The sequence below is a fragment of the Lithobates pipiens genome, unplaced genomic scaffold (genome assembly GCF_037356315.1).
Source record: "Lithobates pipiens isolate NorthernLeopardFrog02 unplaced genomic scaffold, aLitPip1_a1.2 Scaffold_10, whole genome shotgun sequence".
Classification (NCBI taxonomy): Eukaryota; Metazoa; Chordata; class Amphibia; order Anura; family Ranidae; genus Lithobates; species Lithobates pipiens.
In genome coordinates this window covers 190571665-190586843 of record NW_027507686.1, presented here as the reverse complement: position 1 = coordinate 190586843, position 15179 = coordinate 190571665, and the positions used below count along the sequence as shown (strand labels likewise).

Here is a 15179-nt window from a genome sequence, read left to right as displayed (position 1 = left end):
TTTTTTTTAACGTCCTGCAAACGCACCACTCCAGTGTGAAAGCCCTCGGAGCTTTCACACTGGAGAGACAGGAGCGGCGCTTTACAGCCTCAGTGTGAAAAGGGTTTTTCTTGGTTGCTTTGCATGGGAGACTACAGATCCTTTGTTCGCCCCCAGAAGACTTACAACTCTTTCCAGTTGGGTTGATTATCGTCTTCCAAGGTGAAGGTCTCATGCTAACTGTCAGCTAACATGTTACCTGGGAACTCCATACTGTAATTGTGCCAATGATGTCATCAACTAAGCTGACGTGTATTACTTCAATGCAGATATAATAAAAGGGATTCTGTTGGTTATTGTAAGGTCATTGCTATCTGGGCCAAAATATCCATATCCATTTATTCTGGACTGTGTATTCTGACCTGTACTGATAACACCGTATTTGCTGTTCTTGTTGCAACATTCTGAGTACTGACTTTTAAGTGGTGTATGTGTTACCTGTTATAAGGGTTTACTTTTCAATGATGATATGATACTTGGCTTAGGTTGCTTGTCAATTTATGAGCTGCCAGCAGTGAGGCAAGATCATTACACTAACCCAGATATGTCATACAGATAAGGACAAACCCCCTATGTGTGCTCACATCTGCCAATGGTGACACAGAAGATCTACACCAATATGTGACAACCATAGATGTGCACAGCGTATTGCATTAGGGTGTGAACACAGAAGCTCAAACATGCATATGTGTATGTATGTATGTATAGTGATATTTGGGGGTTATTTAGCCTCTGTGTAGAGCACACCAGTGAGCAGAGTCCACGCCAGTTATGCCATTTAAGGGCTTGTTGGCCCACTTTTATTAAAAGTAAAAGAAACAAGTCCCATAACAGGAGGGTCCAGCTTCACACCAGTAACAAATGAATAAACAGAAGAATACCAAGCCACCTGGCTCTCCTCAGCAATACCGCAGTATTATATATGCAGTTCAGTGCGTTTTTTTCACCATCAAAAAGGCATTTATGATTTCAAATGGCATAGTTAACCCCAGTGCGGTCAGTTCCAGTGCATTCCAGATCCAGAAAAAAGTAAAACATGTTGCATTTTTCCTGCACTGGACTGTACTGAAATGCGGTAAAACACATAAAAATGCACTGGAATGTACTGGAAAGCACCAAAAATGCACTGGACCCCAGCCAGTGAAAAAAAAAGGAAAAAAAGCATCTGGTATGCATCTGGAAACGCATTAAAAATACACTACAATACATTTTTTGACACGTTCTAGGTGTGTTCCGATGTGTTTTTAATGCATTTCTGGATTCATTCCAGGTGCTTTTTTTCTTTTTTCACTGTACTGGGGTCCGGTGCATTTTTGATGCATTTCCAGTACAGGCCAGTGCAGGAAAAATACAGCCTGTTCTACTTTTTTTTTGGAACTGCAAGCACTGGTGTGAACTCTGCCATTGGAACCCATATAACCTCCTTCCCATGTGTTTTTGATGCAGACAAAAAAAAACACACACTGGACTACATGTGGTGTGAACCGGCCCTTACACCATTTAAATACTATCATGTGCGTTTAAAAAAAGTACAGTGTGCTGCACCTTTCCGCACCAAAACGCACTGCATTCACGCAAACGCAACTTAGCAAAAAAAAAATTGAAATTAAAGAAAATTATTAACCCAGAGGTTGTGATGGGAAATCCTAAGGCTTGGGTCACACCTATGCAGTTTCTTTTTAATCGGTTCCGCAGTGCGTTCTGCACATGTGATTTTACTATGATTTGCGTTTTGTTATGCTTTTTTTGGCCAATTTGTTGTTGGGCAAATCAAAAAACTGAAAATGCAAATCGCAGCAAAATCTGCGTAAAGCTGCTGCAAAAAATGCACTACATGCTTTTCTGCAAGTTCTCTATTGAAGTCTATTGAACCAAAAAAGCAAAAAAAAAAGCATTTAACCGATTCCCGCCTGCCTCTCGTTCCAGAGCGGCTGCTCGCGCGCAGCCACGTTGTGTTGCTAGGACACGGCGCGACCCTGATCTCTGTAAAGAGCTGTGGCTCTTTTACCATGTGATCGGCTGTGTCTAATCACAGCTGGTCACATGTAAACACGGAAATGCTGGTAATCGGCACTCATCGCCTCACACTGACAGAGTGTGAGGAGAGGAGAGCTGATCAGAGGCATCTCCTTGCAAGGGACATCGAGACATGTAATCAGGGTACTGACTATAATAAAGCTCCACCAGTGCCACCAATCAGTGCCCATTAGTGATGCCAGTCAGTGCTGGCTATCAGTGAAGCCTATCAGTGCCCATTAGTGCAACATTTTAGTGCCTCCTTATCAGTGCCACCTAATCAGTGCCCATAGGTGCAGCCTACTGCCCTGTACACACGGTCGGACTTTCTGATGGAAAATGTGCGATTGGATCTTGTTGTAGGAAAATCTGATCGTGTGTGGGCTCCATCTGACTTTTTCCATCGGAATTTCCGACACACAAAGTTTGAGAGCTGGGTCTAAAATTTTTCAACAACAAAATCCGATTGTTTAAATTTCCGATCGTGTGTAGACAAGTCCGACGGACAAAGTGCCACGCATGCTCAGAATAAATTACGAGATGAAAGCTATTGGCCTCTTTATAGTCCCGTTGTACGTGTTCTGCGTCACTGCGTTCAGAACGATCGGATTTTCCGACAACTTTGTGTGACTGTGTGTATGCAAGACAAGTTTGAGCCAAAATCTGTCGGAAAAAATCAGATGAATTTTTGTTGTCAGAATGTCGGACCGTGTATACAGGGCATATCAGTGCCTCCTCATCAGCACCCATCAGTGAAGGAGAAAAATTGCTTATTTACAAAATTTACTGACAGAAACTAAGAAAAACATTTTTTTTTTTTAATCTCTTTTTTTATTTTTATTTTTAAATATGAATTTTTAGTGCTTTTTACATTTTGCAGATTTGCAGTACAGTCCATATAACATGGTTTCCTGTGGAACAAATTCTGTAGTGCAAAATGCAAAAACCACTAAAAATGCGTAGGTGTAAATCAGGCCTAAAAACGCAGCGGCTGAACAAATCATCGATGTGACATGTCCATAGCACACAGTGGCGTAACTAGAACCTTCAGGGCCCCGATGCAAGAAACCATGAAGGGCCCCCCTGAACCCCAGTCAGGGCCCTTCCCTCCGAGTCCGGCGGTGGAACTCCAGGGTGTGGTCACAGGTATGACCTTTATGAGCCCTGTAGTTCCACCACTGGCATCAGTAGTTTTTTTTTTCATTTATTTTTTTTTTTTTTTTTTAGGTGCCCCATTGGGGGACTGTCCCTAGGCAGGATGGGGTCCCCGTCCCCAGAAGAGATGAGGTCCTTTTCTCCAGGGCAGATGAAGTTACTGTCCCCAGGTGAGAAGGGGTCCCTGTCCCCAGGGGAGATGGGGTCCTTTTCTCCAGGGCAGATGAAGTTACTGTCCCCAGGTGAGAAGGGGTCCCTGTCCCCAGGGGAGGTGGGGTCCCTGTCCCCATGTGTGCTTAAAGTTTGTTTACCCGGGAGAAGTATGCAGTGCAGTGTGGGTCGGATTCGGGGGGGTGGGGGGGACTCTGGCTGGGGAGAACAGACATCGGACTGAGCGGCAATGCATGGAGCAGGAGAGGGGTACTCTGAGGAGCCAGCCGAGGACACGGGTCATGCGGGAATGCACAACTAAAGAGCAGCCAGTGCGATAGTCGAGCATGGAGCTCTGCTAGTCACCCTCCACCTCCAGCCACCCGTGTGCATGGTGCACTGGTACCCCTAGCTGCCTATGCTGCTGCCGGCCATATGTAGAGGGGGCTGCATGGGCCCCCTGCAGCACAGGGCCCAGTTGCGGTCGCGACTGCTGCACCCCCTATAGTTACGCCCCTGATAGCACACTATAATAAATGGATGAACCGAGCCTCCGATTGGACAGATTGTATCATGTGTGGTGAGATCTGCCAATATGTAGTACAAGAGCCGACCTCACTGAATACAAATAGGATGAATTGTCTGGCAAGTTCCTCTAGCCTAGTCTTGATCTTGTCTGCAGATCGTACAATCAGATCGCACTGTGTGTGATTAGACTCCAGACATCACAGGACTCATCACACATACCGCTATCTCTACTGCCATCTGGCGGCACTACGTCACAGCACACGCCGCATCAATGATCAAAGCCATTGCCCGTTTAAATAAAGCTTCTCTACATTGATTCCTCCGGATAGCGGGGCTGAGCCGGGGTGAGCTGATGCTTCTAAGAACAGCCCCCTGGAGATTGGTTCTAGCGTCACTGAGTTTAACCAACCAGCGCTAGGGGGTAGGCGCTTAGACGGCTGGAGATTTTGATAGGCCGGTGCGGTGGCCAGTGAGGACGGGGGAAGTGTTTGCGGGGGCGTGCCTTGAGGCCGCGGTCCAGGAGGTTTTGGTGCTGAAGCTCAGAGCCGGGTTGCCGGGCGGAGGGAGGGGAGTGTGAGAGAGAGAGAGAGAGAGAGGCGCTCATACTGGGAGCGGTGCGGAGATCCGGGCCGGGTAGAGGAGAGCGGGGAGGGCGGGGTTATGTGATGGGGATGAGGGGACAGGTGTAGGTCATGTGATGTGTGTGGTCTCCCCCATTGTTTAGTCAGCTCTTTGTATGGGCGGTGTGCAGTGACTGTGTGTTGGGGATATAAAGTGATAAGAGGTACATAGGAGGGTCCAGCCATGGGATCCAACCCACAACTCACCCCCTACACCTGGGAGGAGGTCCAGAAACGGAGCACCCGCGAGGAGCGATGGCTCGTCATCAACCGCAAGGTCTATGACATCACCACATTCTGCAAGAGGCACCCCGGGGGGCAGCGGGTCATCAGCCACTACGCCGGCCAGGACGCCACGGTGAGCACGGGCACGGGGGTGATAATAATGGGGGGCGACCCGGGACCCACAACCCTGGGGGCCCATTTCACACATGGGGGGGGGGGGGGGGACAAGAAAAGGTGTACAGCTTTATTCATTTATTTTTATCAATTCATTTATTATTTCTATAATATTCTATTCTAGTCTGTTCTATTCTAGTCAGTGCTATTCTAGTCTGTTCTATTCTATTCTAGTCTGTGCTATTCTTTTCTATTATAGTCTGTTCTATTCTATTCTAGTCTGTGCTAATATATTCTGTTCTAGTCTGTGTTCTATTCTATCCTAGTCTGTGCTATTTTATTCTATCCTAGTCTGTGCTATTTTATTCTATCCTAGTCTGTGCTATTCTTTTCTATTATAGTCTGTGTTCTATTCTAGTTGGTGCTATTCTACTCTGTTCTATTTTGTATTATCCTATTCTAGTCTGTTCTGTTCTATTATATTATATTAAAGTCTAGTCTGTTCTATTCTGTTCTATTCTATTCTAGTCTGTGTTCTATTTTAGTCGGTTCTATTCTGTTCTATTCTAGTCTGCTCTATTTTATTCTATTCTAGTCTGTGCTATTCTTTTCTATTATAGTCTGTGTTCTATTCTTTTCTAGTCTGTGTTCTATTCTATTCTAGTCTGTTCTAGTCTTGCCTGTGCTCTTTTATTCTGTTCTAGTCTGTTTTCTATTCTATTCTAGTCTGTGTTCTATTCTAGTCTGTTCTATTTTGTACTATTCTGTTCTAGTCTGTTCTGTACTATTATATTCTGTTCTATTTTACTCTGTGTTCTATTCTAGTCTAGTCTGTTCTACTCTATTCTAATCTGTGTTCTATTTTAGTCGGTTCTATTATGTTCTATTTTAGTCTGCTCTATTTTATTCTATTCTAGTCTGTGCTAGTCTTTTCTATTATAGTCTGTGTTCTATTCTTTTCTAGTCTGTGTTCTATTCTATTCTAGTCTGTTCTAGTCTTGCCTGTGCTCTTTTATTCTGTTCTAGTCTGTTTTCTATTCTGTTCTAGTCTGTGTTCTATTCTAGTCTGTTCTATTTTGTACTATTCTGTTCTAGTCTGTTCTGTACTATTATATTCTGTTCTATTTTACTCTGTGTTCTATTCTAGTCTAGTCTGTTCTACTCTATTCTAATCTGTGTTCTATTTTAGTCGGTTCTATTATGTTCTATTTTAGTCTGCTCTATTTTATTCTATTCTAGTCTGTGCTAGTCTTTTCTATTATAGTCTGTGTTCTATTCTGTTCTAATCTGTCTTGTATTCTATTCTGTTCTAGTCTAGTCTGTGCTCTTCTATTCTGTTCTAGTCTGTATTCTATCCTAGTCTGTGTTCTATTCTAGTCTGTGCTATTCTTTTGTATTCTAGTCTGTTCTATTCTATTCTACTCTGTTTTCTATTCTACTCTGTTCTATTTTGTATTATCCTGTTCTAGTTTGTTCTGTTCTATTATATTCTATTCAAGTCTAGTCTGTTCTATTCTATTCTAGTCTGTGTTCTATTTTAGTCGGTTCTATTCTGTTCTATTCTAGTCTGCTCTATTTTATTCTATTCTGTGCTATTCTTTTCTATTATAGTCTGTGTTCTATTCTAGTCTGTTCTATTTTGTACTATTCTGTTCTAGTCTGTTCTGTACTATTATATTCTGTTCTATTTTACTCTGTGTTCTATTCTATTCTAGTCTAGTCTGTTCTATTCTATTCTATTCTAATATGTGTTCTATTTTAGTCAGTTCTATTATGTTCTATTTTAGTCTGCTCTATTTTATTCTATTCTAGCCTGTGCTAGTCTTTTCTATTATAGTCTGTGTTCTATTCTGTTCTAGTCTGTCTTGTAATCTGTTCTGTTCTAGGCTAGTCTGTGCTCCTCTATTCTGTTCTAGTCTGTGTTCTATTCTATTCTAGTCTGTGTTCTATTCTATTCTAGTCTGTGCTATTCTTTTGTATTCTAGTCTGTTCTATTCTATTCTGTTCTACTCTGTGTTCTATTCTAGTCTGTCTTGTACTATTATATTCTATTATATTCTGTTCTATTCTACTCTGTGTTCCATTCTATTCTATTTTAGTCTGTTCTATTCTGTTCCTTTTTATTCAATTCTAGTCAGTTCTATTCGGTTCTATTCTAGTCTGTGTTCTCTTTTATTCTATTTTAGTCTGTTCTATTCTGTTCTATTCCAGCTCTGCTATTCACTTTTATCTTTGGGTAAAATTTCTTTAGTATTGGATACAGGGGGGGGGGGGGATTTAGACCCTCTTCCTGGTGTTTTTTGTTGTCTGTGCCCCCATTGGGGAGAGTCGCTCTCCAAAAACGGAAGTGAGAGGGACTTTAACATACAGAACACGAGGTAAGAAGAAATCTTCCAATGGGGACCGCTGTCTAAATGGGACCATACTCTATACAATCTGATTGTAGTAGAAGGGCCGCCCGTATTTGATTCTGATTTGAATGCATTGTGTAGGTGTGTCCTCCTTTTGGTAAATCCAAGGAGATTGTACAGAGATTGTATAATATATGGTCAGTTTAAGGCTCGCCATACTTGTTACAACCAACCTTAGATCCTCCAGATCTATGTAGTAGTAGTAGTAGTAAAAGTAGTACCTTACCTATGCAGTCAACTTCTATCCAATCAGGCTCTTGAATTGCATATTTGCAGGTGGATCTAAAGGAGATTGTACAATCAAATTGTACAGTGTGTGGTGAGCTTAAAGCTGGCCATACACTATACAGTCTAGTTTTACAATTTCTGTACAATCTACTTCAGATTTACTAAAACTATCACATGAGGACTTACCCAAAAAATACTGTTAATTTGGAAGTAAGCAGGCCCTCAAACGACATAGTTAATGGTAGGCCTGAAGTAGATTGTACAATGGAATTGGACACACTACCACATGATTGCACAATCTCCTTTAGATTTCCCAAAACGAGAGCACACCTAAACAATCCATCCAATTTGTATTGAAACAGGCAGGCTCTCGTACGAAACAGTTAATGGTAGATCTGAAGGAGATTTTTAAAATCAGATTGTATGGTGGACACACACACTGCAATCTGATTGTACGATCCCTGTACAGTTTCTTTAATATCAGGACAGACCTATACGATTCGATCGATTTCTATCCAGTTGTACGGGTCCTTATGGAGACGATGGTAGATCTTACAATCAGATTGCTTTATTATTTATCTATCTCAAAGACAGCAGGTCCAGCTGCTGCTTTATATAATGAAAACTGCTGGAGAGAATCCAATGACTATAAATCGATGGGGGTGATGAGATCCGCACCGTCTGTGGCCCCCGATACCCCCGGAGTATTTACTCCTACTCATGAAAATGCTCTCGATACCTGAAACTGATACTTTGCGGTCCATACAAAATGAATGAGCACAGATTGCACTGCAAAGAATTGCATGCGATTTGAACAGGAATGTAGTGCTTGTCTGAATCGCATGAGGATTCCCGCGCCGCTCCTGTGTGAGTCCAGGCTTGTCATAGTGATTTAGAGCCAGAGATCACACAGGAGCGGTGCGGGAGACCTCCCTACATGACGGCCCCCCATCTCCGGCTCCCCATCCCCCTGTGGACATCTGTGGCTTGCCTCTCCCATGACTTTGTTCCCCACATCTCCAGCAGCTCTCTCCCCCCAGCCTCCAGTGGTTGGACCCATCCACTGGACCCCCTGGCCGGTCCCGCTGTACCAGATTGCCGGGCTAGATGGTTTATGATTGGTCAGTGCCATCCATGTGACGGCGCTGACCAATTAGAATCCCTGTAGTCTGTACTGTCAGCACTGCAAGCGGAGGAGAGAAAGCCGCGTGAATTTCAAATCTCTGGACCAGTGAAGCGGCTTTTCGGCATCTGACAGTGGGAGATCGCGGGATGGGGAGGAGGTCCAATGGATGGCACGAACGGCTGGAGGCTGGGGGGAGAGAGCCACTGGAGGCTGAGGAAAGAAAGATACTGGAGGCTGAGGGGACAGAGCCACTGGTTGGAGAAAATGCTGGATGCCGAGGGGACAGAGGCGCTGGAGGCTGTGGGGAGAGAGCCACTGAAGCCTGGGGGGAGAGAGCCACTGGAGGGAGAGAGCCGCTGGAGGCTGGGGGGAGAGAGCCACTGGAGACTGGGGGGAGAGAGCCACTGGAGCCTGAGGGAAGAGAGCCACTGGAGACTGAGGGAAGAGAGCCACTGGAGGGAGAGAGCTGCTGGAGGCTGGAGGGAGAGAGCCGCTGGAGGGAGACAGCCACTGGAGGCTGGGGGGAAAGAGCCACTGGAGGGAGAGAGCTGCTGGAGGCTGGGGAGAGAGAGCCACTGGAGGGAGAGAGCCGCTGGAGGCTGGGGGGAGAGAGCCACTGGAGGGAGAGAGCCGCTGGAGGGAGACAGCCGCTGGAGGCTGGGGGGAAAGAGCCACTGGAGGGAGAGAGCTGCTGGAGGCTGGAGGGAGAGAGCTGCTAGAGGCTGGGGGGAGAGAGCCACTGGAGGGAGAGAGCTGCTGGAGGCTGGAGGGAGAGAGCTGCTAGAGGCTGGGGGGAGAGAGCCACTGGAGGGAGAGAGCTGCTGGAGGCTGGAGGGAGAGAGCTGCTAGAGGCTGGGGGGAGAGAGCCACTGGAGGGAGAGAGCTGCTGGAGGCTGGAGGGAGAGAGCTGCTAGAGGCTGGGGGGAGAGAGCCACTGGAGGGAGAGAGCTGCTGGAGGCTGGAGGGAGAGAGCTGCTAGAGGCTGGGGGGAGAGAGCCACTGGAGGGAGAGAGCCGCTGGAGGCTGGGGGGGAGAGAGCCACTGGAGACTGAGGAGAAAGAGCCACTGGAGGGAGAGAGCCACTGGAGACTGAGGAGAAAGAGCTACCGGAGGGAGAGAGCCGCTGGAGGCTGGGGAGAGAGAGCCACTGGAGGGAGAGAGCCGCTGGAGGGAGACAGCTGCTGGAGGCTGGGGGGAGAGAGCCACTGGAGGGAGAGAGCCGCTGGAGGCTGGGGGAGAAAGCCACTGGAGGGAGAGAGCTGCTGGAGGCTGGGGGGAGAGAGCCACTGGAGGGAGAGAGCCGCTGGAGGCTGGGGGGAGAGAGCCGCTGGAGGGGAGAGAGCCTCTGGAGGGAGAGAGCCACTGGAGGCTGGAGGGAGAGAGCCGCTGAAGGGAGAGAGCCGCTGGAGGCTGGGGGGAGAGAGCCACTGGAGACTGGGGGGAGAGAGCCACTGGAGCCTGAGGGAAGAGAGCCACTGGAGACTGAGGGAAGAGAGCCACTGGAGGGAGAGAGCTGCTGGAGGCTGGAGGGAGAGAGCCCCTGGAGGCTGGGGGGAGAGAGCCACTGGAGCCTGAGGGAAGAGAGCCACTGGAGACTGAGGGAAGAGAGCCACTGGAGGGAGAGAGCTGCTGGAGGCTGGAGGGAGAGAGCCGCTGGAGGGAGACAGCCACTGGAGGCTGGGGGGAAAGAGCCACTGGAGGGAGAGAGCTGCTGGAGGCTGGGGAGAGAGAGCCACTGGAGGGAGAGAGCCGCTGGAGGCTGGGGGGAGAGAGCCACTGGAGGGAGAGAGCCGCTGGAGGGAGACAGCCGCTGGAGGCTGGGGGGAAAGAGCCACTGGAGGGAGAGAGCTGCTGGAGGCTGGAGGGAGAGAGCTGCTAGAGGCTGGGGGGAGAGAGCCACTGGAGGGAGAGAGCTGCTGGAGGCTGGAGGGAGAGAGCTGCTAGAGGCTGGGGGGAGAGAGCCACTGGAGGGAGAGAGCTGCTGGAGGCTGGAGGGAGAGAGCTGCTAGAGGCTGGGGGGAGAGAGCCACTGGAGGGAGAGAGCTGCTGGAGGCTGGAGGGAGAGAGCTGCTAGAGGCTGGGGGGAGAGAGCCACTGGAGGGAGAGAGCTGCTGGAGGCTGGAGGGAGAGAGCTGCTAGAGGCTGGGGGGAGAGAGCCACTGGAGGGAGAGAGCCGCTGGAGGCTGGGGGGGAGAGAGCCACTGGAGACTGAGGAGAAAGAGCCACTGGAGGGAGAGAGCCACTGGAGACTGAGGAGAAAGAGCCACTGGAGGGAGAGAGCCACTGGAGACTGAGGAGAAAGAGCTACCGGAGGGAGAGAGCCGCTGGAGGCTGGGGAGAGAGAGCCACTGGAGGGAGAGAGCCGCTGGAGGGAGACAGCTGCTGGAGGCTGGGGGGAGAGAGCCACTGGAGGGAGAGAGCCGCTGGAGGCTGGGGGAGAGAGCCACTGGAGGGAGAGAGCTGCTGGAGGCTGGGGGGAGAGAGCCACTGGAGGGAGAGAGCCGCTGGAGGCTGGGGGGAGAGAGCCGCTGGAGGGGAGAGAGCCTCTGGAGGGAGAGAGCCACTGGAGGCTGGAGGGAGAGAGCCGCTGAAGGGAGAGAGCCGCTGGAGGCTGGGGGGAGAGAGCCACTGGAGACTGGGGGGAGAGAGCCACTGGAGCCTGAGGGAAGAGAGCCACTGGAGACTGAGGGAAGAGAGCCACTGGAGGGAGAGAGCTGCTGGAGGCTGGAGGGAGAGAGCCCCTGGAGGCTGGGGGGAGAGAGCCACTGGAGCCTGAGGGAAGAGAGCCACTGGAGACTGAGGGAAGAGAGCCACTGGAGGGAGAGAGCTGCTGGAGGCTGGAGGGAGAGAGCCGCTGGAGGGAGACAGCCACTGGAGGCTGGGGGGAAAGAGCCACTGGAGGGAGAGAGCTGCTGGAGGCTGGGGAGAGAGAGCCACTGGAGGGAGAGAGCCGCTGGAGGCTGGGGGGAGAGAGCCACTGGAGGGAGAGAGCCGCTGGAGGGAGACAGCCGCTGGAGGCTGGGGGGAAAGAGCCACTGGAGGGAGAGAGCTGCTGGAGGCTGGAGGGAGAGAGCTGCTAGAGGCTGGGGGGAGAGAGCCACTGGAGGGAGAGAGCTGCTGGAGGCTGGAGGGAGAGAGCTGCTAGAGGCTGGGGGGAGAGAGCCACTGGAGGGAGAGAGCTGCTGGAGGCTGGAGGGAGAGAGCTGCTAGAGGCTGGGGGGAGAGAGCCACTGGAGGGAGAGAGCTGCTGGAGGCTGGAGGGAGAGAGCTGCTAGAGGCTGGGGGGAGAGAGCCACTGGAGGGAGAGAGCTGCTGGAGGCTGGAGGGAGAGAGCTGCTAGAGGCTGGGGGGAGAGAGCCACTGGAGGGAGAGAGCCGCTGGAGGCTGGGGGGGAGAGAGCCACTGGAGACTGAGGAGAAAGAGCCACTGGAGGGAGAGAGCCACTGGAGACTGAGGAGAAAGAGCTACCGGAGGGAGAGAGCCGCTGGAGGCTGGGGAGAGAGAGCCACTGGAGGGAGAGAGCCGCTGGAGGCTGGGGAGAGAGAGCCACTGGAGGGAGAGAGCCGCTGGAGGGAGACAGCTGCTGGAGGCTGGGGGGAGAGAGCCACTGGAGGGAGAGAGCCGCTGGAGGCTGGGGGAGAGAGCCACTGGAGGGAGAGAGCTGCTGGAGGCTGGGGGGAGAGAGCCACTGGAGGGAGAGAGCCGCTGGAGGCTGGGGGGAGAGAGCCGCTGGAGGGGAGAGAGCCTCTGGAGGGAGAGAGCCACTGGAGGCTGGAGGGAGAGAGCCATTGGAGGCTGGGGGGAGAGAGCCGCTGGAGGGAGAGAGCCGCTGGAGGCTGGGGGGAGAGAGCCGCTGGAGGGGAGAGAGCCTCTGGAGGGAGAGAGCCACTGGAGGCTGGGGGGAGAGAGCCGCTGAAGGGAGAGAGCCGCTGGAGGCTGGGGGGAGAGAGCCACTGGAGGGAGAGAGCCGCTGGAGGCTGGGGGGGGGGGAGAGAGCCGCTGCAGGCTGGGGGAGAGAGCCGCTGGAGGTTGGGGGGGAGAGAGCCGCTGGAGGCTGGGGGGAGAGAGCCACTGGAGGGAGAGAGCCGCTGGGGGGGAGAGAGCCGCTGGGGGGGAGAGAGCCGCTGGAGGCTGGGGGGAGAGAACCACTGGAGGGAGAGAGCCGCTGGAGGGGAGAGAGCCGCTGGAGGGGAGAGAGCCGCTGGAGGGAGAGAGCCGCTGGAGGGAGAGAGCCGCTGGAGGCAGGGGGGAGAGAACCACTGGAGGAAGAGAGCCGCTGGAGGCTGAGGGGAGAGAGCCACTGGAGGGAGAGAGCCGTTGGAGGCTGGGGGGAGAGCCACTGGAGACTGAGGAGAAAGAGCCACTGGAGGCTGGGGGGAGAGCCACTGGAGACTGAGGAGAAAGAGCCACTGGAGGGAGAGAGCCGCTGGGGGGAGAGCCACTGGAGACTGAGGAGAAAGAGCCACTGGAGGGAGAGAGCTGCTGGAGGCTGGGGAAGAGAGAGCCACTGGAGGGAGAGAGCCGCTGGAGGGAGAGAGCCACTGGAGGCTAGGGGGAGAGAGCCGCTGGAGGGAGAGAGCCGCTGGAGGCTGGGGGGAGAGAGCCACTGGAGGGAGAGAGCCGCTGGAGGCTGGGGGGAGAGAGCCACTGGAGGGAGAGAGCCGCTGGAGGCTGGGGGGAGCCACTGGAGGCTGGGGGGAGAGAGCCGCTGGAGGCTGGGGGGAGCCACTGGAGGCTGGGGGGAGAGAGCCGCTGGAGGGAGAGAGCCGCTGGAGGCTGGGGGGGAGAGAGCCGCTGGAGGCTGGGGGGGAGAGAGCCGCTGGAGGCTGGGGGGAGAGACCACTGGAGGGAGAGAGCTGCTGGAGGCTGGGGGGAAGAGAGCCGCTGGAGGCTGTGGGGAGAGAGCCACTGGAGGGAGAGAGCTGCTGGAGGCTGGGGGGGAGAGAGCCGCTGGAGGGAGAGAGCTGCTGGAGGCTGGGGGGGGGAGAGCCGCTGGAGGGAGAGAGCTGCTGGAGGCTGGGGGGGAGAGAGCCGCTGGAGGCTGGGGGGAGAGAGCCACTGGAGGGAGAGAGCTGCTGGAGGCTGGAGGGGAGAGAGCCGCTGGAGGCTGGAGGGGAGAGAGCCGCTGGAGGCTGGAGGGGAGAGAGCCGCTGGAGGGGAGAGAGCCGCTGGAGGGGAGAAAGCCGCTGGAGGGGAGAAAGCCGCTGGAGGGAGAGAGCCGCTGGAGTCAGGGGGGAGAGCCGCACAGACATGGGCCCATTAGGGTAGAGTCATTCTTCTTTGGGGCACAATCACATCTTCTGTCCATAGATCTCAATGGGAGTGCTAGAAACATACATGTATACAGCTCTTCCATTTAAAGTGGTTTAAAGCCTTAAAGGGTAACTCCACTTTCGTGGGGAAAAAAAATAGCACATAAAGAAAAAATAATTTAGCACATATATATATATATATATATATATAATTGTGACACAAATCATATTGTAGTTGAATGTTAATAAAAATGACCTTTCCTTTTCAATCTGCAGCTGATGTAATTTTCTGAGAATACATTGTAATATGGCTACCTGGAGTTGTTCTGTACACAAAGTGTGTACTGACCACTCCCCAGAAACATGATTTCCTGCTTGTGTGATTGGCTCACCAATTTTCCCAGAAGTCTGCCTAACATACAAGTCAGATTTCAGGCATCCCCTGCAACAAAAATTTCATTTTTGGTGAGATATTTTCAGGAGGGATACGTCTTAGCCCCTGTACACACGGTCGGAGATTTCAACAACCAAATCCATCGGATTTTGTCCGAAACTGTTGCATACACACGGTCGGACAAAGTTGTCGAAAAATCCGATCTTTCAGAACGTGATGACGTCATTTCGTTACAACGGGAATACATTCAGGCTAGTAGCCAATAGCTTTGATGTAGGAATTTGATCTGAACATGCGTGGCACTTGGTCCGATCAAAATTCTCTACACATGATCGGAGTATGTCCGATCGGACCAGTTTGTCAGAAAATATTTCCAACAAGTTGGAAAATTGGGTCCGACGGATATTCCGACGGAATCAGTCCTATGCATACCACACACAGTCGGATTATCCGACAACACGGTCCGATAGGACACATTCCGACGGATTCTCCGACCGTGTGTACAAGGGCTAAAGGGATGCAGGCCCAGCAGATTTCCTCATTAGTGCTGTGCAGCTGCACACCTGACAGTTTATTATGAAATCACTCCCATTAGACTCACTCAGTACAGAGGCCCAGACAAACACGCATGGGTTATATCAGAATAACAAAAGGTAAAAGTTGTTATAATCTTTGCAATGTACATAGATCACCCAGAGGGGAGTGTTTTTTTCTCAACAAAAGTGGAGTTACACTTTAAGGAAGTTTACCTTAATACATTCTCTGCATTGAGGTAAAAAACCTTCTGTGTCGTGGATCCCCCCCTTTATATCTGATGTCGATCCAGCGCTGTGTACAAGAGCAGTGGCTCTCTCCACTCACTCCCTCCTCACTGGGCAGACTGGTAACAGCAGGAGCCATTGCTGTCAATCAAATTCTATG

General features: G+C 51.2%; 1 protein-coding gene across 1 annotated transcript in view; it reads left to right on the top strand.

The window, feature by feature from the left end:
• Positions 1–4391: 4391 nt before the first annotated feature.
• Positions 4392–15179, top strand: part of FADS1 (fatty acid desaturase 1) — a 54240-nt gene continuing 43452 nt past the window's right edge. The window contains exon 1 of the mRNA XM_077460770.1: positions 4392–4866. Coding sequence (XP_077316896.1) covers positions 4693–4866 — 174 coding nt within the window. The 5' untranslated portion in view covers positions 4392–4692. The remainder of the gene's footprint in view (positions 4867–15179) is intronic.